The following is a 25,685-nucleotide window of genomic DNA, read 5'->3' as shown; positions in this document are numbered from 1 at the left end:
GAGACTCATTCCCACATTACATATCCACAAAAGAGAAGAATTAAGGTCTTACAGGCAATTTTGAGACTAAAACACATACCTATATATACAGATAATGGTTTGAACTCATACCCCTTGCACATAAGCATAGTCATCAGCTATTCACTACTACAGATGTCCCAAACTACTTCAGCCTCTGTAGTTCTGCTTGTACACAGAGTCTAGGGAAGGGACCACCACCTACTCAGAGCCCAACTTCTCTCCCACTGTGCTGCTGGTTCCGTCCTTACTGTGGAATGTTTAATTATGCAAACTAGAAAGTTAACTCTTGAAGCCACATGTAGGCTACCTTCTAGTTGATCCTTAAATTCTTCCTACTCTTGTAGCCCAGTTAGGTTTTAAAAACAAAATTTTAAAGTTCTGTCTTCCCAGAAGTTTGAAATATGCTGATAATAGTGTGTGTACAGCTCAGTCTGAATTTCTCTGATGCAAAGTCCAGTAAAAATCTCTTCCATGCCTCAGAAATTCCACATGATACTGCACATTCATTTGACTGAATGATGTGGAAGAAGCAAAAATTCAATGCAATCTCCTTTGCCATTTATGAGTTTAGCATGAAAATCCACAGTGACAAATGTTTCATTGCTATGCTGAAGGAGCCATGTATAGTGAAATGTGAAACACACTCTGTTCCCTGGTGGATATTTAGTCAAATTTTTCAGTTTTCATATCCCAGCTGTGTTGGTTATACTGCTGCTCAAATAAACCATACAGGCTGGAGGGAAATTCAGCACCATTTCTTTTAGAGAAGAAGCAGAGAAAAGTGACCAGGTATTAAAATTCTTGTGTATTTGTGACTGCAAATAGGATGTCAAACATGGAACCAAGCAATCCTTCCCCCCGACCATTCCCCAACTGATATTATTATAGGATGAGTAATGCCCATTTCTTTTGCTTCTAAACTACATCCTTCTACTGTGTTCTTTTCTATATTGCTCTTAAGTGTCCTTATGCATGTTGCAGTTCAGCACACTGCTGTTTGGCACATTCGTTTCAGAAACAAATATACCCTTATGTGATTGCGTTTATCTACCGTGACAATCTACAATCTATCTTCTTGAATTTGGTCCAATTTTCTAAACTCTCCAACATCTCAGATTTTACTTTATCCTCTACTCTGTATAATCCCCGTTAGTGTAACAGTGGCAGGTTTGATAAGTCTTAAGATTCAGTTCCTATCGCAGGTCATTTACAAAGACATCAGATATCACTGACTCTAACTAGCTACGCTCTGAAACTGTTCCCAGGCTTGCTTTGTTAGAACCAGCCGAATTCTGCACAGAATACAAGGCTCTTACAGTGATTAAAGGGAAAGAAAAAAAGAGAGACTGAAAGCCATCTTTTCCTTATCATTACCCAATTCAAGCAAAGTACATTTCTGACCTGAGAAATTTTACTCGCATTCTGGGATTAGACTACTGATAGTACAAAATATTTCTGTTTGGCAAAGATACCCCAAATCTTCTCCTCTGTGTGCAGCTACTTAGAATTCAGTGTAATTTTAAAAAACACTTTAATATTATGAGAAATGGCCAAGCACTGTAACAGAAATAATAAAGAAGAGAAATGAAAGCAATAAACACAACTGTGAGACAAGTGCGTGAGTGCTCGTAAGATAAGCGTGTGAACGTGTGGTAGTGCGTGTCAGGCTGGACTAGCTGGTGAGAAGGAGAGCTGCCGAGCGGTAAGAGGGCCCAGGACCCAGGCAGGGATATGAGAGAGGCTGGGGGCCTGTGATGGTATCCGAGGGATCTGCGAATGGGGGTGTGCTTGTGTGTAGTCAGCTGTGTGAGTGTTGTGTGTGTGTGTGTGTGTGTATGTGTCCCTGAGATATTTCCCTAAGCATCACTACCGACTGAACCTGGAAAGATGAAAGCTGCAGTCGCCTCCACTGGCGTGGGATGGAGAGGCATTCAGGTCTCCAGGTGCACCAGCCTGGGATCCAGAGGACAAGGAGGAGGAATCCATAGGTCCCAGGGCCCACCCAAGGCAGCAGTCTTATAACATCCCCCAGCAGAGTCCCTTGAGCATCAGGAAATGCAAACACTGCAGTTTGTACAGTCCTAATTTGACCTGGTTTGTACTTGTGTTTCAAAATACTGTCTTTAATTACATGATCTCATTTACTTTTTTCATATGCAGTGTATAGGACAGATGATGCTTACCTAATGAGTTGCTGCATATCCTTTTTTTACAGTTCCTAGACCTCATTTACCGCATGACGTTCAAACCTCAATCTGAGGATGAAGTGATTTAATTTCTGCCAGGGTCTGTCAATAGAGTATCTAGGTGCTTCACATTCAAGTGATATTTTCTTCATTCTCCGGATGTGGGACTGAGGCATACAGCATCTCAATGAAAAGTCACAGCTACAGTTCAGTGCCTATGTGTTAGCAAGTCAGAAGCATTAAACCAGGGAACACACCGTTAAGATTCCTCTCTGCAAAGTATGGTCTAAGTATCTTTCCTAGCAGATACAGACCTAACTCAAGTTCTCCAGATCTGCACACAGCTGCTTTAGCCATAAGACCATTTTTTCTGCACCTGCAATCCTCTGGCATGTTACTGAACCCCTTTTAACTTCTTTAGTTAATGAGAAAGTGGTATGATTGTATTTTTATTACGCATTTTTGAGCATCACTAAAAACAATGCCTTGCAATAGGATACATCAGGCAATATAATAAAAAACCAAAGCAAAACCCCCACAAAATATTTATATAGTCCCATTGGTAATATATTTCCACACATACGTTGCAGGAGATAAATATGCTGCCCCTATCCTACTGATGAGGAAGCTAACACACTAAGATATAAGAACCGGTTTGCTCTGTATCACCTATCAGGTGAATGACTCAGCTGAGAGAAGAGCCTCTCAGGAAGCATTTTTTTCTTCAGGATTCCAAAATATTTTTCAACCTTGGATATTATTTACTGTATCACCTACACATGGACAAATTCAGTTACAGAAAGACTACACAGTGATCTTTGAAAGAACCCAGTCCCATAATTCTGCAGTCGGTGAACGCCATTGGATTTTAACAGGCTGGGCTGTGGAATAGCTCTGAAAATGCTATCCAAGTTTCTGTATAACTCCAAACAGTATCTACATGACCCACATGTAGAAATTTATCTATTTCCATAATTTAGCAGTTTATTCAGCAAAAATACATTCCTCAGACATATTGTTGCTTAGATTTAAATATAAAAATATATTTTTGCTTTTCAGGTAAACAGATATATTAGATAAACAAGAAAAGTCAAGAAATAAAAATTCCAGAAAGGAATGATCAATTTATAAACAAACAAAAAAATACTATACTTCTTAAACAAAATACTTGATACAGACTTTATCATTCCAGATAGGTTCCTTATCCTAAAGTGAAATGCACACACTAATCCAGCTGAAGACTCAGGCCACATGGGTATTCTTGACCAATCAAACACAAAAATCACATGTAGTTATACCCTGTTTGTTGTCTTCTGGAGTTTGTAACACAGAAAATAATTCATTTACCTGAAGGTGTCGAATGTGTATTGACACTGCTCTTCCCGCACAATTGCTACTTGGTTAAGAGTCTGTATATTACATTTTAACCCTGCACATACGGACACAGGCAAGGCTTTATTTTCTGTTCTTCACAGGAAGGATATCTGTAATCCAGTAGCGAAACAGAGACGTGACTGTCTTGGTATGATCTGAAACAAAGAAAACACATTTCTCCTGAAATACCTCTATGACATTTCTGAATGTTAAAGACTTGTGCAAACATCTGTTTCCATTCGATATTAGCATTTCAATAGAGCCAATGCAGATATTGGAGCCTGAAGACTAATACATATGAATTTCTAGACAAACAGGCGCATTTTCTTCTAGGAGGCCAGTTATTTGTATAAAAAACAGTTTTGATTCTATATTTTGGAATGTCCTATTTGTTATGATTAAATATCTCAAAAAAAAAGGTGATTGAAATGACAGGATCATATAGGTAAGGTTAAAAGAGTGCAATCTCCTCCACTTCTTTCTGTGTGGAGAGTAATTTCACACATTATTATTTAACTTACAGTAGCACCTGGAAGCCCCAGTTGAGAATGAGTCGTTTTGCACAGGCAGCTACATTAAAGCTGCCATGGCTTCTCTCTTAATTCAGAGATTATCTATGTGACTTTATTTATTTTTAACAACAGGACTTTCTACAGTACTTATCACAGAATATCACATTTAAGATGATTCTATAATGTTACGCTAACATAGCTTTCACATTTCATTTCCTTTTCTTTGAATGTTCATTAAAAACAAAGAAAGGTTAAACGTAACCATTGTAGGGCCTCTGTGTATCCAGCCTGTGCACTGTGCACTGTTGGCACACAAGAACTGTATACTTCTGGTCTGCAAAATGTACCTTCCCCACCCCCTGCAAGGGAGACACATATAAAGGACAACCCTCCAAAAAACGACAGTTAAAAGAAGCTTCTAGCTCTTCTGTGAGTGATAATTTCCTAGGCAACAAGGGAAGAGTATATTTGAGACTTGATACTAACCAACAAAGAGAAAATGTTAATAGATAATAGAATGAAGTTGATGAGTAGAAGCTGAATGAGTTCATAAATTAGGAGATAATGACTTTTTTTTTTTAATTAGGTGATCACCTATGCTTTAATAATTGATGTGAAATGGGAATTGAGTAGCCCTCATTTCAAAAGCTGCAGTTTCCAAACAGCAAATGAAGCTGGAGCCACTAGTCACAGGTCTTCTCCTTTGCCCGCTGCACTGTGCAGGATCATGAAGGTGTCTGGCTTCCGTTTGCAAATGGCCACTGCCTGTCTGACAGAGATCAGCCAAGCCCTCATCATGAGAAAAGTATGTCTATTTGAATTCTAAACATTCTTTTCCCTGCATTTATGAAAGACTTTAGGTAGAGGTAAGTACTTTTTTTGTTAAAGACTACCAAATAAATGGAAATAGTAATAGGACATTGTGTTCTTTTTTACAGTCTGAGAACAATGACATTTTAAATAGTCATGTTCAAACAAAAACCCTTGACCAACCTCAACTTTGTATGATTGCTGAAGTATGAGGTCAAAGGTAACTTGAGGGACTAACTTGAAGCACAAAGTACGAGGTAAGCTGATGGAGGATGACAACTAGCCAGAACAACCAGTATCTCTTAACCATAGAGATTTTCTTGTTCAAGTATGTCTTCTTATTTAAATGAAGAGTTAAAGATAATACCTTAATGTTGATAATTTTTCTGTTTCAATCTCTTTAGCAATTTCCTATTCCTGCAACATTTTTCAGACCCTACCACCAACCTTGTTAGACCTTTCTTTGATATGACTGCAAATACTGGGATCTAAGAGCTTAAGATAAAACAGGAACATTTTTCTTCGTTGTTTCTTTTTTCTTTTGGTTGAACCATGATTCACAGTCTGAATAACGTGCTAAGAGGTGTGAATGAAATACCAAAACATGGTCTTGAACCAGTGGTTTTCAATTTGTGGTCTGCAGAACTGGGGCAGTCCATAGCTTTACTCTAAAAGGGCTGTAAAAAGTTACTGAGGAAAGCAAATTTACCATCAGTAGACATAAACGTGCCAAGTGGGACTTGGTAGCCCCACTGGAAAATTTGATTAAACCGCAACATATATATATATATATATATATATAAGAGGAAATAAAAGATATATAATGGTATGTTTACTTTGTAAAGTTTACTAATGGGGAATGTGCACTTATATGAAAGAGATGGATCACTTCTCATTTTTTTCCTACTCTTTCCTTCCTCGAGTTAAAGACAAAACTGAACAAAACATAGCACCTATTATTATTCCTTTGACGGTGGCATCTTAAGTAGAATCATAACCACAGGAAAAAGGGTTAACATATTGTTTCTTGAATTATAGGGAATAAAATAGATTCATTTTGCAAGAATAATACACCTTGCTAAAATTAAGAAAAAAATTCTTTTCATCATGTTAATAAGGAATGACCTTTCCTTCTAGTACATCATGCCCCAGTAAACCAAACAGAAAAAATACAGGATAATCAGACAAATTCGTAAAACAATTTGAGATTATTATGATGTACTGTACATTTTTATCTTCATAAACAGATCGAATCTGTATTTCTATAACAAGAACTTGAATTTGCTGAGACAAGTTTTTGTAATAACTCTTAACTTTTATCACCTGTTTAGTGGGAATGAAATCTAAAATTCAAAAAACTGAGCAAGATAACCTATTTTTGAGCCAAAAGTAGGAAAAAAGTATAATTAAAAGCCTAATTCAAGGTAAAATTTCAGAGCACTATCTTCTCATTCACTGAATTTCCTGAATTACAAATAGAATGTATCGTTAAACTCTGCTGAGGCAAATTAATATCTAGCATGTGCTTAATTATCCTTTAATAATGTATAACCATGTATTTTCCTCTTTCTTATGCTTTTGTACCTCATGAATATCAAATCAACTACTACGGTTACACCACTGTGAACTTAGAATGAGATTAGAATTGAGCCTGGAGTGACAACAGTTACTAGGAAAAATAATCAACCGGAAGAGTAAACAATTTCAGCCTGATCAGCAGAAATGTAAATGAATTTTAAAAATCACTCAGAAAATTGTCTTCTGCTTGTTCAAGTGACAAAATATACATCAGAAAATTAGGGTAGTTGCATGCATTTGTTTCTAATTTGCTTCTGTTTTCTTTTCTCTCTTCAGTTTGACATTTCTGCTATATAAAAGTAAACAGAGCAGCTTGCCTCAAGGCTGCAAAACCCAACAGAATTCCTACTGTATTGAGCAGAATTTGGATAAGGCCTTTAAGGAATATCCTGAATGTGGTCACTTCAACAGTTCCATTTTGATTTAATCAACAGAAGCTGAATTAGGTCATTTAATAAAGGGCCTATACCATTACCACTATTCCTGCTGAGTCCTACTTAGTTTGCAAATGTGTATTACATCCAATGAGACCATCCGATTATAATTAAGATCATAGAATCTAGGCTTGAAATTAATTATTGAATGCACAGAAGGATTTTGTTCCATGTATATGTGGGTACGTCAGACCTATCAGAACCTTAAGTGTTGTCATACTCCATATCTACACTTTAAGGAATACATATGTATTTCTTTAAGAGTGTCCTTTTCCAAATCTGTCAGCTATGGACTCTAACGGCAGGAATTCCCTCTTTCCTGTGTTTTTACAATGCATAGCATGCAGTAGGCTCCAGTCTTGACTGGGGTCTTCAGCCACTATCACGCTGTAAATTATTTAATGATCTTACAAGCCTTAGTGTCTTTGATCAAGTCTTGACTGGGATCTTCAGCCACTATTATGCTATAAATTATTTAATGATGTTACAAGCTGTAACGTTATTGCTAAGCCTCTGATGGCTATGATCTTATTTACTCTGTTACCACACTACTACCAGCTCAGTTGTTACTCTTCAAAAGACTTAGAGCACTATCTAAAATGGCTGAGATTCTCTTGTGCCATAGCAAGTGCTCTCAACTCTGATTAAATTCTTTGTGAGGCAAGAAAATTCAGCAGATCTTGTAGATTTGGCTGATGCTGCAACAAAAGTACTAATGACAAGTAACAATGACTGTTTAAATGAAGACTACTTGGACAATGAATTATTATACCGTCTATGGACTACATGTTGATCCCACAGTCACTTGAGGAATCATTAACTGTCCAAGAAGAAATTCTACTAAAATGATAGGGGTTATAATAGAGAAAAAAAGGAGCATGAATGAAATCAGTCTTGTGCCTCAGGGATGAAAAGATTTAGTAACAGAATAATTCTTCTTTTCATGAATGACTTTATAATATCATTTATTATAAAGAGTGATTTCATGTTTTTACATAATTAACAGTATTTTTTAGAAACTTAAACCAGGCATTTATATTTAAACAAAAACAAAGCTGTAAATCAAACTTTGGCATGCAAAATCTTTTTTTAAAAATCCACGTAGATGACCAAGAAGAAAGGAAATAATGGGTTTTGTTAATTCTTATGCATGTAAAATTAATCCTTAACTAGATGAATGAAATCTCCAAGACAAACAAGTTAATTCCCGTGATTTAAAAAGTCTATAAAGAGAATGTATTAAAAATATGCTTTAAACATGATTAAATCTTAAAACAGTTAAGATTTAAAAAATACTGTTTTAAGAACCCGAATCACCTTGTGCTGTATAGTTGCTGCAAAGTATGAAAAGTTTCTGTATTGATTGTAACCAAACAAGAAACAGGGAAAATCACTGTATTTTTGGTGGGAATTATGTTTTCAAAATTCTGCATAAGCATATATTTACCACTATATAATTACAGCTTCCTAATAAAAATCTTGTGACAAATCTTAATTTTAATCCATACAAAAAAGATCATCAGTTAATGAACATGAGTGAATGGTACCTACCAGGAGGCATCATGGATTGTTCTTGGAATTGTTTCAAAGCATCCTTCAATCTCTCAATATCCTGTAGCAATACAAGGGATTTCAGCTGATGTAGAAGGGTCACATCTGAAGAAGAGATGGTGCGAGACTCAAGATATTGCAAAAGCTCTTGGGCAGTTGCTGAATTTACAGCAGAATCCATGCATTCTGATTTATCTGGAAAAACAATTGGAAAACCACATTAAAAATACTCAGTGAGCACACAGAATTTTCCTAATTATCCTTTTTCTCAAAGACAGCATCTTCCTTTTTAATACAACTTAAAACCAAATATCAGGTACTAAAGAGCAGCTTGCTCCTCCTATTTTTTGTTAAATATTAAAACAATGGTAAGAGGGGAAGTATCAAAATCAAAAAGCAAGAAAGAAAATGGGATTCATAGTGACAGGGATACAAGAGGAACCTAAATTTTCCACGTTAGCACAGGAAGAAGGTGTGATGAAGAAACTGTACTGTGGCCAAAGCACTGTGGTTTTGCTTCCTACACACTATGTATTATAAAAATGTACACACATGTGGAGGCAGGGAACAACTCTGTGGAACTACTGCAAAGCACTTCCGGAGGCATCCAATTATCTTGTTATTGTACCTCTACGTTTTTATTTAAAAGGCAGATATTGCAGCATGCAAGAGAGCAGAGGACATACATTGTTTCTACAGTACTAAAGCATAAATTTGTTCTTCCATTCCAGTAACAATGTATGGTCTGTCCCTTTAACCAGACTCCCTTTAATTCTTCTGTTTTTTACCAGCAAGCCAACTGAGAAGAACAGATTTTTCCCGATTCAGCTTTCTGACATAAGTACAAGAAGCATAACCCAATGTGACCATTTGGAAATGCTGCTAAAAGCAATGCCTTCCAATTTTATCTAAAAAAAAAAAAGGGAGCGTTAAAGTCACTCAACTAGAAAAGGCAAACAGCATAATGTCAGATCTATATATAAACTGGGATTTGCCTAACAAGAAAGTTAGTCACACTCTGATTTATGGATGTGACATCTTATCTGCAGATGAACTTTCTTTTACCTGAGAATTTCTCTGTGTGGATTCCAAGGTCCTCACCGGCTCAACCCTCTGATCTGTAGGTTTGACACCAGAGCCAGTCGATCTGTCAACCAGTGCTAAAACCTGAACTTGACTTCCAGGAAAGCTGGAAGCTCAACACTTTTTCTTAAGATCGAACATGCAACACAGCTGTGGACAACTGACCAGGTTTCTGTTCTGGCTCATGTGTTAACAACAGAAATGTTAACTGAGTTTGCAATCTTGCTCAGTTACTCTGGAGTTCCACTCCAGCAAATGCATGTAGTTTAGCTTACATTTACTTAGCCATACACTCAAGTAGTAAAATTCTTATTTTTGGTGATGGAAATACATTAGCCAGAAAGGAGGATGGATTTCGAGTGCTAGGCTTAGTACAAAGACCTGACACAGCAAAAAAATGTGAACAGTAAGCAAAGAAAATTCTATGTATAAACCTTGAGAAAAAAATTAACATGAATTCCCTGATGTCATCTTAACAGGGTTTTTAAAGTAACTCTGTAGTCTAAAGATGAATTTTATGGGACTAGGAGCTGACAGCTCTGACTTAAGATGGACTCACACAGGTAGGTAAGCTGTTTAATATTCTTCATTCAGCTCCACAAAGACAGTCAAGGTTATGCACTTTGAAAATTTTTTCACCACTTTTTTATAGTTTTACAAGACAGTTATCATTTTAAAGCTATGTTCGGGGCTGAGCAACTAAAGAACACACGAGCTTGCCCTTAAGAAAACACATTTAATTCTAGATGATACCAACATAAACTGGTATATGTACAGATAAGTACTATAGCACTTGCCATTAAAAGTTCATTATTTCTGAAAGGCATTTATGACATAAGCACCATACAAGCAGCTTTTTAGGAAGGCAACAGAAGAAACATACAGTAGGAATTTCTCCGATTTTAGTGGCCAGATGAACACTGAATAGGCCATTCGGGATAACGTCCATGCAATCCTTCTAAAGTGCTATAGAATGTGCATTGAGCATCAGTTCACGTTCACCTTCTTCACAAGTGCTTTATGCCAATACACTTTCCCAGTGCCAACAGTATCTTCCCCTTTCCTCTTGGATGCTCTCTGTCTAGATTTCCTTATATATTACAAACAAATCTTCTCCTGGGAAGGAGAAATTTCTGAAAAGTAGGTTGGTTCAGAGATAGTAAGCCTGAAAGTCATTTAGGATAGCAATTATTGCCCTCATTTGAAGCTCTTTGAAAGTAAGTAATGCTTCTGGATGTTTGCTTGCAGAGGAAAGAATTTGGTCCATTTTAACCACTACATTTACACCAAGTTAATTGGAATCTTTTAAAAAAGATCAAGGAATATTATGTGTATTTTCAAAGACAGAGAAACAAAGAGATTAGGAACACAGTTTTTTATATTGATGTTGATTCTTACATATTCATGTACACACCAGAAAATGGGACAAATACTAAGTACCCGCATGTCTTACTGAGTTCGAGAGAGACACTTTTCTAGAAGTTTTGGCCCATTCTACCACAATAATAAGTGCACATCTATTTTCCACTATGTGGCAATACTCACAAAAAGAAAGGAGAAAGAGTGGTACATACTGTCAGCAAAATAAATTTGTTGTGTTGCCTGCAGGAAGTCCAGAATGCTATCTGCCTTTTCATCTATGTCTTTTAAGCCTGCTGCTTCTTCTCTGTTGTTTTTGTCAGGCTGATATGTAAAATCCACACCGGTGGTTTTTGTTACCAAGCCAGCTGCTCTCATTTTTTCTTTCTGTCGCTTCTTTTTCATTTTCCTCTTTTTGTTTTTGCTTATTTTGGGACTGTGTATCTGCTGCAGCTGTAAATTATCTTGAACGAGAGTCTCTTGCATTCCAGATTCTGTTTGTTCTCCATGTAAATTATTAGAGTTTTGCAAACTGCTCTTTTGTTTCTTCCTTCGAATGCGCTTTCTCTTTGTTTGTCCTTGATATTCCTCCTCTGCAGATTCAAAAGAGACATAATAGTTGTAAACACGAAGATCCCTAACAAGCATTTTGGAACTGCATACAATGAAATATCACTCTCTTCAAATTGTGGGACATCTGAGTGGCTCTAACCTTACTTTTATGATCAGAATGCCTTCCAGTACTACAACGTTAAAGCCAACTTTTCTGAATGCATTGAGATAGAAGACAAGTTCTTTTCCCTTCTGCTTTCAATAAAGACTGTACTCTTCTTCTTGCTACATACTTTACATCACATTTACTTTCTCAAGACAGATAATATGGTTCCATACAGAGAGTGAGGTCAAAAGAATCGCCAGGGCAAAAACCAGTATGGGCAGGCTGGGGAACACGGGATGAGAGAGCTCCCCCAAGAGCCCCACACCACCACTTGGTAGACTTGACCAAGAACACCAGAAGAATGCATGTAATTCACAACAGAAGACGACACTGCTCATATCGATGATATCCTTCCGTGACAGTGCTATGCCTTAAAACCACCAGGCATCTGTTTCTGATTCTTCTACTTTCTCCTCCTTAAACACCTTCCTCCTTTGGGATATCTTACTGCTAGCTCAGCTTTGGACATCAGCTTTATAGGGAAAGCATGCAAGGCATCAGTGACCTTGGCAAGTAATCTCTGATCTTGTTAACAGCCTGTCTTGGTTCTGTCATTCCCTTGCTACATTATCCCTTACTAGCTAATTCTTCAAAAGGCTCAAATGTCAAGGGAAAGAAGTCCCTCTTGCTCTCCAAGACAGCTTTCATGCTTCTTTACTCAGATATTATCTCTGTACACAAAGTCACGAGTTCTGAAGTCATCTCTGACCCTGAACTGACTACCTCTCCCACAGGCTCACTTCGGAGTGTAAGCCCTCCTGGCGCTAGCAAGGGAAGACTGAGAGAATCCATCTTCCCTTTGACTGCACTGCTGCTGAAGTCCACATTCATGCCTATAGCAATTCCTGTCTAATTAACTGAAATTCCCCCTTTCATGGTCAAACAAAATCCTCACACATTTAAACATCATGGAGTGCAGAATGCCAGCGTTCTAATGTCTTGCTCTAGAAAGTTAAGCCATTTATCCTTCCCTCAACCTCTACCTGCGTGTTTCTAAATTCCTCACAGTGCACAGAGTGCAGTGCCCTTATTTACCTGGTTTTACACCATTCCAAGAATCTTTCCTGGTGTAATGCAGGAAAGACACCTGAAGTCCAACACTTGTTTCCAAATTATCTGCATAGTCTCCTGAGCTGCCTCTGACATTCTCAGCTTGTTTGGCTTTCTCATCACTCCTCCCTCTACCAGTCTGCCTCTATTTTCTCCATGGTTGGAGGCCCTCTCCTTCATTTCTGCTTCTTTTTCTGTCTTGAACTCTGTCAGCTCTGAGCCACTTTCTCTCTTTAAATATCACTACAAGACTTTTAGTTCTTTAGCTGACAGATGACTCACTGCAATGCAATTTTCCATACTTTCTATGAAGAAGGCTGCATAAAAATAAATTCGCTGTATTGTAATCGAGCACCACAGCATGTTAAAGACACACCAAACGTCACCTTGTACCCACAGTGTGGAATGTTTCGCACGCATGGTATTTGAGCTAAATATCTTTATACATGATTTGGACATATGGGATGTGGGAAAAATAACGTCTGTGTCGTCCTGTAGGAAGAAAATACCAGAACTGAAGGCAGATATGAATGGTGAAAGATGCTATAAACAAAACATCAATGTTTCATCTTAAGATCTAATTTAGATTTTCATGGGAGTATTTGTGTTACAATAGGTGAACTTCACTGTAAACATAGATACATTGTTCATAAAATTTCTCAGCCCTCTGTTAACCTGAACCACACTGTTTGCTAATAAAGCTACTCTAATCTGTGCTCTCAGCAAAGTGGCCCAACATGCTCTTTAAGCATCCAAGAATCACTAAATCTCAGCAAAACTACAGCATGTTGAGCAGCCAAACACCCACAATTGGTTTGACACCACTTGAAAAAAATGGTGCAGAAAGCGGAACAGGGCTTCAGATAATAGATGTTTTGAGTCAAATCCAAAAGTTTACTTATCCTTGGTAGCTCAGGACAGCAGAAGGTCTGAAGAGACCAGGATGAAGCTTGTCAAAAGGCAGAGTGAATGTAGTCTTCCCATGTGTATGTTATTAAGACACATACCCAATTCAAAGGAAATCAGAAGTGTCCTGAGTTTCCTCCAACACAGAAAACAAACCAAACACAAGTCTTTACCTAGTTCTCTTAAACTGGCAGTCCTCTAGCAGTTTTTGTCACTTTTTGCCCTGTATTTTAATATCTCTTTAGTATCTACTGCTCCATGTGCGGGAGCTGCTAGTGATTCAACATCAGGAACAGATGAAATAAGATGTTGAAAAATGCAAAGCAATGCACATGAAAGGAATTAATTTGAACAACTCACTGCTAGGGTCAGAGTGAACTGTTACCAGCTCAGGAAAAACAAAGCAAAAGCCAGACCTGTGCATCAGTATGGAAAGCTCAACGAAAACATTTGCTCAGTGGGTATCAGTGATCAAAACAGCAAACACCTTGTTTGCATGCATAAGAAACAGGATGGAAAATACCAGGAAAAATATTCCAAAGCTATTATACAAATCTGTTGTACTCTTCAAGCTCGTAACGCTATGTTTCTTAGCATAATCCCAGCACAGTAAGACTGGCAAACAAGAGGAGGACTCTCACAGAATTTACCAGAGAAAGAAACTCCAAAAGGATTTGTACGACTTGACTTGAAAGAACGAGTAATAAAATGGCCTCCGTTTCTGCCTCTTCATGCAAGAACAAGGTGCAATCTAATTAATCTGAGCAGTTTCACAAGCAAACAGATGAAAGTAAATACTTGTTTTACAAACGGTACAGTTAGCTTACTGAATTCACATGCGTGTGGTACGCACAGGAGCCAAGTGCTTAATGGAATTCAGGAACTGGTTGTTTACATAGCCAGCAAGGCTACCTGATTATAACAACTATGCTAAAATATAAATAAGAGTTGTACAAGAAATATGAACCATAATGTTTAGGTCACAGCCCACACAATGATCTTAAATGAAATGTTCAGTGGGATTCACCTCCCACAACTTTAGCTGTCTGAAAAGAAAATACTTAGTGCGTACTTAGACCTATGCTCTCTCTGATAAACCGAGAGACGCTGGCATCTTCAGAAAGAAATTTACCTCACCCTAAACCAGCTGGGATGGAAATGCACCCTGAAGGTCGTCTTCTCTCTCTCTCCCCTTCCATTAATTACAAAGGAAATGTAGACAATGAATTTGGACTAGATGCTTGCAACAACTGAGAAGAATTAGTCTCTTTTACAAAAATTAACAGTATGGAGGAAGGTGCTTCTTAACATGAGTCTGCTAATCAAATCAATTTTTACTAATTAACAAAATCCAATGTTTTATAAAAAAAAAAACCCTTTTGACTCTACATTTCAAACCACTAGGGAGGCCGATAGAATTGCAATAGATATGAATTTGGTTCCAATAATTTTTCACACTGACCGAAGAGGTTTGTTATGTCAAAGCAGCATAGTTATAACAAATGCAGGGAACATATACTACACAAGCAATCTTAGTAAGGTGTTGAATGCATACTTAAGCAACATTGACAGGAATATCAACTGCAGCTACAGCTGTGCTAATTCCAGCAGAGCTGATGATTCTTCTCCCTCTGTTCCATAATGGCCTGTCACCTCTCTCCCTCCTAAAACCCATCTCTGCTCCACAAGTGGCTTAATGTATCACATAATCCAATTATCCAGAAGCAATTGTCTTTAACCTGTTTAGTCTGGACTCGGTGCCCTCTCAGACTGAGCAAAGTGGCTTGCAGACAAAATGCCCATATACATTTTCCAGCCACGGTCATAATTTCATAGGCATTTCTTTCAGCCTTAGTGAGAACACCCTCCTCAGGAACTGGTCAGAATTAAAAATAACTGTTTTCTTTGGTGGTTGGTTTTGTTGTTGTTGTTTTTTGTTTTCTTCTGAATTATTTTTAGTTTATATTACTTTCCTGATGCAGTTGACCATGCAGCTGCAGAGTCACATTTGCCTGACTGGCAGAGTGATAGGGAAATGGGAATGAGTAGCCTGAAAAGGAAAGTCAGCCCAAAAAGAAAGTCCTCTGCTAACAGCCTGTCTCATCTGGTCTGAAACATTTAAAAGTTTTCTCCGTGCAAACTGCTTGTCTCCTTAACAGAACAGAGGCAGAAATATGTCAAAAACCAGACTTAAAAAGAAATAGGACTCAGTTTATAGATACTGCTTATTGAATTTTGATAATGAAAAGTCAGCACTTCCATTTTGTATCTTCAAGGAAAAACAGAAAATAATAAAAATAATGATTTACATCAAGACTACGAATAATCTGACTTTTATTGATTAACTTCTATTATATTAGCAAGTTATTTTGTAGTTATCATCAGGGCAGCTGGAGACACAAAGAGATTAAATACAAAGCTTAACACAGGCTAACAGGAACAGCTCACTGTTCCTCCTATCCAGGCTAAGCATCAGCACGAACACACTGCTGGCAACTCCCTGGCTGAAAAGATGAGCTTCCTCAAGTTTATCTGTATTATTTCAGTTCTTTCAGACAATGGCAGATGGAAACATTCAGGGAAAGCATCATATAAGACAATGAAAAATGGGAGGCTATTTACTTAGGTGTCTGCAAGTCTAACGTATACAAAGTTCCACAGCATGACAAACTGAAGGTTGTCTTTGAGTATCTGAGAATAAGCTGATGCTGCTAGGGATTTTAAAAATTGGGTCCCTAAATATTATTAGAACAAACCTTTAGAACAGCACATTAAAAAAAAAAAAAAAGATAAATCAGAGTGAGGAAAAGATAGTCAAAGAATATCCTTTGAGCTTTAGAAATCTCCACAATGTGCTCATCATGACTCAAGTACGGCAGCTGGCTCTCCTGCTCAAGGACCAAGTCCCACAGGTGGCTTTCCGGATGTTGCTCCTGTTACTTTTGTTCTTTCGCCCAGATGAAACAGGACACACGCCTCTCCTGATTTTTCATCCAGTTTAAACTCTTTTCTTCTCCCTGATATTCTGGATGGATTTTCCATGGTGTACCGAGCAGGCAATGCAGAGGAATTTAATTTTGGTTTAGGATTTTGTAAGAGGAAAAGAAATGTTATTTTTAGTGCCAACTAAGATATCAGCAGCTACAATTTGGCCAAGAGTGAAAAGCTGTGGATAACAAATGTAATAACATGTAATGGCTTATTAGAATAAAAGCAATACTGAAAAGATCTCAGGAGCACGAGATGATATTAATATTTTTACACTCTTTTTTTGGAAAAAAATTTACTTCAAAGGTTTTAGTGATCTACAACACTTTCAATGTTGGAGAAAACTGGAAAAGACTGGAAGGATAGGGACTGTCTTTTGTTTGTTCATTCATACTGTATTTGTATGCTCTCAAATGAAGAATTCATATAAAACTGGCAAATGTTGCATATATGCTGCCTACCAGAATAGAGTACTACCTCTTGGATTTACAGCAAATGCAATTAACAGTAATGACCATAATAAGTAAAGGGAAATATCACAGTCTGCTAGAGCCTTCAATCCTAAATGTTTGTCTGACTGTCTATACAGATGAATTTCTCCTACTCTTAAGCTATGTCACCTCCTGCCAAACGAAGAACCGTACTTGGTCACAACAACCATCTACCTAGTACTGTAACCTGTATCAAACAGTAGCCGTACACTGCATTTAAGATAAGGTGAACTTTGGATTTATACAGTGGTATAATGATGTTCCTTCTTTTTTACTTTTTACCCTAATAATTGGCATTATTTTATTTGCTTTTTGTCTGCTGCTAAATGCTGAAATGTTGTTTTCACAGTTATTTGTCATACTGTAAAATCTTACTCCTGCTTGGTAACATCCAGCTCTGAGCCCACTGTTTTGCAGGTGAATTTTGACTGGTTATTTTTTCCGAAGCGCATCACTTGACTACTATCTAAAATGTGTTTTATCTGCCATTTTGCGACCCAGCTCTTGCCTTTAGTGCAGTCAACATCTCTGTAGCCATCAGGAAGTCTTCTGAATTTTACTGTTCACTCTTTTTACTTGACCACCTATCGAACACAAGCCTCCTCCAGTTGTGACCTCCCCGTTTTGAAAACTGATGTATTCTATTCATTTACTTACCTATTCTGTGACTTTCCCTTACAGCTATGTCTGTATGTGCTCCCTTTGGTGAGGGGCTTTATCAAAAACTTTGCGGAAAGTCAAGGAAACCACATCAGCTGTAGCACCCTTATCCACATATTTCCTGGCTTTTCAAAGAATTCCAAGATACGTGTAAATTTCCTCTTTGCATACCTCCTGTTGATCTTTCCCATGCAGATCACAGGTTTTCAGGCATCTACAAATCTTATTTTGCATTATAATTTGTGCTGAACTGCCTAAGGCAAATACCAGGATTACAGGCTTGCAGTTCCCTGGATGATTTAAGAACTGTTTTAAAAAATTGTCATCACATTATCCAGCCTCAAAATCTCTGATAACAAGGCAATTTGAAAAGCAAGTGGTTATGCATCACCATCAGTAAAGTAGGCATTTTTCTTCCTTGAATTCTTAGGTGAATAAAATCTGGTACTGGTGATTTTATTTTATCATTTATTTTGTTGCATGACCATTAAATTAAATCAAATCAAATCACTTCAATTTCACATACCCTTTGAGAAAGCCCAAGAAGGAGTGTTCCCGCATGGGATTCTCTGGAGTTTTTTCCACAGATAACATCAATGCAAACAATTAATTTAACTTCTTTGAAACAGGCCTCTCTAAGTATTCCTTCTACACCATGATCGTTGGCTCAAAAGACTGGCAGGTGCATTGCTCCTTATGAATAGTAAGACCTATTACTGCTTTTAATTCTTTGTACCGTTTGCTCAAATATTCCTTAGCCTGTCTTACCATGTTTTTTACATTTCAGTATGTTTAAAAACTCCTTTGGGTATGAATTCAGTTTTTTAAAAGACACCTACTTCTTTCTAACAACTTCCTTTACTCTGTTGTCTAGCTCTGCTGCTTTCCTTTCATTTATTCTCAAGCTTCTCATGACAGGCGGTGGGCGCTGGCCTTGAATATCACATATGGTGTCCTTAAGTAGCTTCTACACCACCTGGTACAACTTCCTTCTCTTAGCTGACCTTTTTTAGGTTCTTTTTAGTAAGTATTTTTATTTTTGTGTAGTGTCCCTTCTTGAAGTGGACCACTACTGTTGTGGATTTTTTTCTTGGTGTTTTATTGTTGTTTCAGTAGGATGTTGAACCTAATGGTTGCTGTTGCAATGTGCCCCTTATAAGCCAAACTCTACCCAGGACAAAGTCACATTTCCTCTCACAGCCCCACTAACCGATGCCTTGATTATTGACTGTGTCTAAGAACCGAGACTTTTCACAACATCCTGATGAGACAGTCATGTCACCTGAACAGGGAGAAACTGAAGATCCCATTCCTACTCTGCTGCTTCTCTGATCTTTCAGCGTAGAGCAATGAGCATTCACAATCCCAGCTGGATACATGATGAAACAGACTCTAAGCCTGCTTTGCTTTTTGATACGTACAATCAGTCCACACACACATTGATCTAAGGCATCCAGGAGATATATGAAACTATTCCAATGAGTATATTAATTTTAACAATAATGTTTCAGGCCTCCTATCACTTTATGCAAAAAAGCTATTCTTGACGAAGCCCCGACGTTTTTTTAAATAACAACTTTTCTGACACAAGTTCTGTACTGTTCAATGACTTAATTTTTAAACGAAAGCAAATACTTCGACCTTTCATTGATCTTTCTCATTATTATTTTTTAAATTTCAAGCTCACTGTCCTCTTTCATTTTGGCTTTTTTTGGGGTGATGTGCAAGCAATCTGTGTCAGTCACCTTTGTATAGAAGCATCGCACAGCACTTCCTAAATGGTGCTTCCCCAGAACACTGAGAATTATTATGTCAACTTGGTGAGGAAAATAAAATAAAATCATGGAGCTGAGGATATTCACAGACATGAAAGAAGAACAGAGGTTCAATGACAATCAGCAACTCTTCTGAAGGCTACTAAAGCAGAAATGCTTAAGGATCCTAAAGCTGCCTATGGAGTTTCTACAGTTTAGCAGCTGCAAAGACTAATTGCTACTAAACACAGAAATCTTCTTAGTCTTTGGCTAATAAGATTATGTCTTTGTATTTGAACAGAAAGCATCACCATGAATTCGATAGGGAGATTTGTAACATTTATATTAAAAAACCAGAAACACTTTAAACATTAGATGTCACATTTACACTTAAAAATGTTGTGCTTTCTTTTAACTTTGCAGGACACAAATACACATTCAGAGTTTTCTTCAAAGTTTTTTTTCCCCCCACAGCTGGTTTTCAACCAATGCTTAGTTTAAAGAATCCAAAGTTCTCCCTTTGCTCAGAATAACAACAGAAATGATAAGAAAAGCTGAAATCTTAAAACCCTGTTCGGCATTTAAAATGTTCTTTCCAAATATACCAGCTAAAATAGTGTAAAGTGTAAGAAGCTATTTAGACTGAAGGACCACAGACTATTAAATGATAAGCAACCAAATAGAAAAATGATATCTAGTTTTGCCCTGTGACAAAACAGTATCAAAGAGCAGATCTAAACTAAAAGTACAATCTTTTGTCCAAAAGAGCTACCTAAAAATACAGACACCGATATAACAAAATAGTCAGCAACAAAACCCAGACCCAATTTATTGATTTCAGTTATTAAATATTTAAATATGATACATCAATTCAATTTTTGCAATATTTCACAACATTTCTTAACTTTTTGCACAGCATCCAACATCCAATCATATTTAACCCCACATATGAGAGAGCTACCACAACGACAATTTTAGTACATGGCTCTTTCAGTAAATCCGATTTCAAGACACTTTGGAAAAGGAAAGTCTGAAAGAACACAAACCTTCCAAGTGTTTTATTTTGAACTATTTCCTTTATCCATTTTTCTTTGGATCTTAACTCTGATTTGAATTAAATTTAATTACACAGGTGTTTTTATAACACAGTATTTGTAATATGGTATCTTTGGTGGCCAGTCTGGCACAAACCACGACACTAAGCAGCTTTGTAAAAACAGGGATGTTTTAGGGTCTGGGTTAATCCAAAATTAATTACAATTTAAAGAACAGTTGAAAACATTAATGTAAGTAATTTCTTAACAACCAAGTGCACTATGTTAAGCTCATCATACATATAAATATGCAGACAGGTATGATGTAAAAATTAGAGACAGCATAGGGAAGATCCTGAACAGCTGCATGAACTGGTAATCTGCTAATTTGTAGTAGATGGGAATCTGGTGCCACAGTCTTCCCAGGGATGTGGGTTTGTTCTTGACTGCATGCTGCGCTGCAGTGGGGCTCTGCCCTGGCCAGAGCTGTGAGGTCAGACTGCTCAAACCTTTTTTCCACAGTGAACACTCCAAAACCTCTCACCTCTGTGCCTGGGAAGATCATAGAACGGATCCTCCTAGAAGCTATACTAAGGCACATGGACAACACGTAGGTGATTTGAGACAGCCAGCATGGCTTCACCAAGGGCAAGTCCTGCCTGACCAACCTAGCAGCCTATGATGGAATGACTACATCAGTGGCAAAGGGAAGAGATACGAATATCATCTATCTGTACTTCTGTAAGGCCTTTGACATGGTCCCCCACAACATCCTTCTCTCTAAATTGAAGAGATATGGATTTGATTCATGGAGTGTTTGGTGGATGAGGAATTGGTTGGACGGTCACAGTAAGAGGGTAGTGGTCAATGGCTCAATGTCCAGATGGAGGCTGGTGACGAGTGGTGCCCCCTCAGGGCTCCGTACTGGCACCAATACTTTTCAATATCTTCATCAACGACATAAACAGTGTAACAAAGAGCACCCGCATCAAGTTTGCAGGTGACACCAAGTTGAGTGGTGTGGCTGACACGCCTGAGGGACAGCATGCCATTCAGAGGGACCTGGACAAGCTTGAGAAGTGGTCCCTTGTGAACTTAATGAGGTTCAGCAAGGCCAAGTGCAGGGTGCTGCCCCTGGGTCAGAGCAACCCCCAGCAGCAATAAAGGCCGGGGGATGAAGAGCTTGAGAACTGCACTGCTGAGAAGGACTTGGGGTATTGGTGGATGAAAAGCCGGACACAAGCCCACAATGTGCGCTTGCAGCCCAGGTGGCCAACCATATACTGGGATGCATCAAAAGAAGCATGGCCAGCAGGTCAAGGGAGGGGATTCTGCCCCTCTGCTCTGCTCTGGTGAGACCCCACCTGGCGTACTGCATCCAGCTCTGGAGTCCTCAGCACAGGAAAGACATGGATCTGTTGGAGCAAGTCCAGCGGAGGGCCACAAAAATGACCAGAGGGCTGGAGCACCTCTCCTATGAGGACAGGCTGAGAGAGCTGGTGTTCAGCCTGGTGAAAAAAAGGCTTTGAGAAGACTTATAGCAGCCTTACAATACTTTAAGGGAGCTTATAAGAAAGACGGGGACTTACGTTTTGGCAAGGCCTGTTGCTTTAAACAGGGGTAATGGCTTTAAAATAAAAAAGGGTAGATTTACACCAGACAGAAGGAAGAAACGTTTTGCAGTGAGGGTAGTGAAACACTGGTGCAGGTTGCCCAGAGAGGTGGTAGGTGCCCCACCTCTGGAAACATTCCCAGTCAGGTTGGACGGGGCTCTGAGCAACCTGGTCTAGTTGAAGATGTCCCTGCTTGTTGCAGGGGGGGTGGACTAGATGAGCTTTAAAGGTGCCTTCCAACCCAAACTATTCTATGAAAACCTGTTCTAAAATAGGAAAGCTAGGTGTTATTAGAACAGGTGATTTTTTGGGGACAAATCTCAAAATGAGGAATACCAAACCAAAAGAATACGTAATTATAAATAATAAAAACAATAACAATACATAATTATCTCCACCTTGCCTACTGCATGCTGGTAAATCAATCCTCTTTGCTTAGGCTTGCTCTCAGTGCAGCACATCAGTGACTTCCAGAGTTGCAGAAAAGCCTACACAGTCTCCTTTGGGCCTCCAGGGAAAGTCTGTCTGAAGCCTGGGTTTCCACTGTCCTTAGCAGACATTTGTCTCTGCTATACATTGGGCTTATTCCTTTGCAACCATCATTCCTCCACAACCTGTTTTTCCTTTACATTCTAGAAAGTTATTCTTTCTCAGCAAATGTCTCCTCATCTCCTAAGGGCTCCATCCTGGCTTCTCTACTGGGCAGCTACTGTTTTTCAAAGAATGAAACATGATATATGACATAAACATGCAATTATTCATAATAAATTGAAAAAAAACCCACCCAATTGATACCATCTGCAACACAAATAAATGTTTGGGAAATGACTGAAATAATTTTTGCAAACGCTTTCAACAAGAGATCATGTACTACACATACTCTATTTTCATAGGGATTGATCCCACTGTATATCATCTGCTTTATCCTATTAGATCACCTAGATCTAAGCACAGCAAAACGTTACTGGGATAACATGGGTCACCCAATCTTTATAATTTCCAGGACTTCTTGTGCTGCTATCCAAAAGCAAAGCACTTAAAATGGCAATGTGAGCACAATGACTCGTCTGCTCAGCTTAGTAAAGTGTCAAGGTCTTTTTAGTTGCCATTTAATTTGTTGAAGAACAGGAGTTGCTCTGCATCTCACTGAAGCACAGTATCTTCACTTGAAAATAAGAGAGACTTTCTTACTGTTCTTCAGTTATATGACATGATCTGTCAAATAATCTTGCTATGATAAAGGGGAATGCGTTCAACTGTCTAGACTTGACATTGTATTTCATACAAATTTTAAAATCTGTCATCTGCTTGCAGTACACAGTTTTTTCCAGCATACGCTGCACCCCCAATCCAGATGAGTGGCGATGCTATTGCTCTTTTTCTTTACTTGGTACACTGCCTGACACCTCTGCAAACTGAAAATTTAATTTTTCTATTCCACTTCATAGAACTTCAGGTATCAATAGCTATAAGTCACAGACTACGCACAATATGCTATGGATACGCATAATTTTTCTTTCCCTTTTTTAAATATCTATACATGCACTTAGATGTTCATTATTAACTGAATCTCTTGCATGCCTTTGTGAACTGGCTGATGTATACTACTATTAGGTAAATCCCCTTGTTGGCATAAAATGCCACTGCTTTAGGGAAGGAATAAAAGGATTCTCCCAAAGAGAACTTATCCTGCCACAAGCATTTAACTATAACCTATATGCTGACTTCTAGGCAGGATGTTCTCCCTCAATGAAATACACAGTAATGGGTAAGAAATCTGTGAGAGAAGAGGAAGACTAAATCCAGGTCTAATAAGTCCCTCTCTGATGCTTAATGATGTTTCCTTTGTACATCTTGCACAGCGTAGACAACAGATTTGGGCAAAGAAATTGTGACACAAGTCATTTGGCATCTCTGACATAACAGGCTGTTGTACTACTGCGTGACTGAATATAGCTTGGGGTCAGACTAAGATTTGTTGTAAGCATCTCGAGCTGTACTCTGGATACTGTAAGTACACATGCCATTGACTAAGCAGTTAGTTTTGAAGACTTTTTTGACTTAGGGAGGACAAAGCTCCAAAGAAAAACACCTTTCCTCTGTCTTAATTTTAAACTGAAGTCTTCCAATCCGAAAAAAGGAAACAAAGGTGTAACGGAGTGATGGTTTAACCGCGATGGAGCTGGGCAGCACAACATATTTCACCTTTCCTTCAATCTCTTCAGACTTTGCTTTGCTCTTCCTGACCTTTTATTAGTAATTAATAACACATACCACAAAGGCTGACACAGGCTTGGGACAGCAAAAAAACCCACAACTGAGCAGAACTGTTCTGGTCATCTTTTTATGCTCCTGCCATTACAGTTCTGAGGTTGCCTTCTCAGTTAGTCAATAGAAGTTCCTTTTATCATGCTGCCAGTATTTGTGCAATGCCTCTAACGTTGCTACCATTTATCACTAAAATCTACTTGATAAATTTTTTATGAAGAGATCCAATTACATCATCAGATTATAGATGAGAAACTTTTACAAGTGCATACAAAAAACCCCACCCCTCAAAACTCCCCTTTTTGTCTTCCTAGGTTGGTTCCACCTAGAAGTAATTTGACATGGGGTGCACAATTGTTGCTTCCCTTTACGCTTGTAATTTGCCATTATTCTTTCCAGTTTAGAGTGTAAAACAGACTGTTCCCCATTTCTGGAACTGGAGTATCTCCACATCATTCCAATAAGGACATACTCAGAACTTTGTCAAACCTTTAGCATAACTTCAGTAAGATATTCAGCTTGAAGTCCATCAGTGCTCTTTTGGGGTAGTGACAAGGTTACACAATCACATTACTTGATATAGCATATCCTCTGCATTGGATTTCTGCTATGCTTTAATCTGAATCTTTTCAAAAGCTGGAAACTGATTAAGTGATATAACTTGTTTTCCCCCTTTACAAAGACTTTGCTTCTGGTCTCTTTCACCTGACTTATGCTTGTTGTCAAAGAGGTGTTCAGGCCTCCTATGCTTAAGCTGCAGAAATTGCTTCCACCAATACTCAGAGTAGCCAAGCCACATCTGTTTTTTCCCAAGATAGCTACTACACCACAGAACGTTTTCTGACACTAAAGGAATATTTTATTTTTATAGTCAGAGCCCGATGACATGTCCCCCACGGAATTTTGTTTAGACAAGAAAATGTCAAAACTGTTTCTTCATTTTACTTGTCTAGAACAAAAGGGAGCCTGCTTGTAGGCTCCAGTTACAACATTATCCCTACATTATTAAGCCAATTGCATAAAGTGAAGATGTTGGATTTAGATGCAAGGAACATAGGTCTGAGAACAGTTTTTCAATTTGTTTAAGTAGTAACAGTTTCCTTAACTTTAATTAATTAAGAAATGCAAGTCTGGTGAGAAAAAAAGATCTCATTGCAAATGCAAATGTTTTGCTGGAGTCAAAGACTACATCTTCTTTTGGCCTTTTCTTTTTCACCTTGAGAACACACAAATTTTTACAGATGATTAGACAATGCAGGCTGGCTAAGTAGGTATCATAAATTTAAGAAGATCTG

General features: G+C 38.1%; 1 protein-coding gene across 2 annotated transcripts in view; it reads right to left on the bottom strand.

Moving 5' to 3' along the window:
* The window catches only part of ERICH1 (glutamate rich 1), a 96,306-nt gene that overhangs the window by 21,951 nt on the left and 48,670 nt on the right, over nucleotides 1-25,685 (bottom strand). The window contains exons 4-6 of one of the 2 annotated variants that reach the window (XR_012586337.1): nucleotides 11,124-11,501; nucleotides 8,467-8,661; nucleotides 3,555-3,736 (exon numbers count right to left, since the gene is read on the bottom strand). Coding sequence is in view for 1 of the 2 variants with exons in the window: in XM_074581705.1 (XP_074437806.1) it covers nucleotides 3,663-3,736; nucleotides 8,467-8,661; nucleotides 11,124-11,501 (647 nt within the window). In the remaining variant the exon portion in view is untranslated. Of the gene's footprint in view, nucleotides 1-2,641; nucleotides 3,737-8,466; nucleotides 8,662-11,123; nucleotides 11,502-25,685 lie in introns of those variants that run through there. The other variant, XM_074581705.1, reaches the window with a different exon arrangement.

This window comes from Larus michahellis, chromosome 3, assembly GCF_964199755.1.
Source record: "Larus michahellis chromosome 3, bLarMic1.1, whole genome shotgun sequence".
Classification (NCBI taxonomy): domain Eukaryota; kingdom Metazoa; phylum Chordata; class Aves; order Charadriiformes; family Laridae; genus Larus; species Larus michahellis.
Note: the sequence above shows the minus strand (reverse complement) of the source record. Positions and strands in the feature narration are given on the sequence as shown.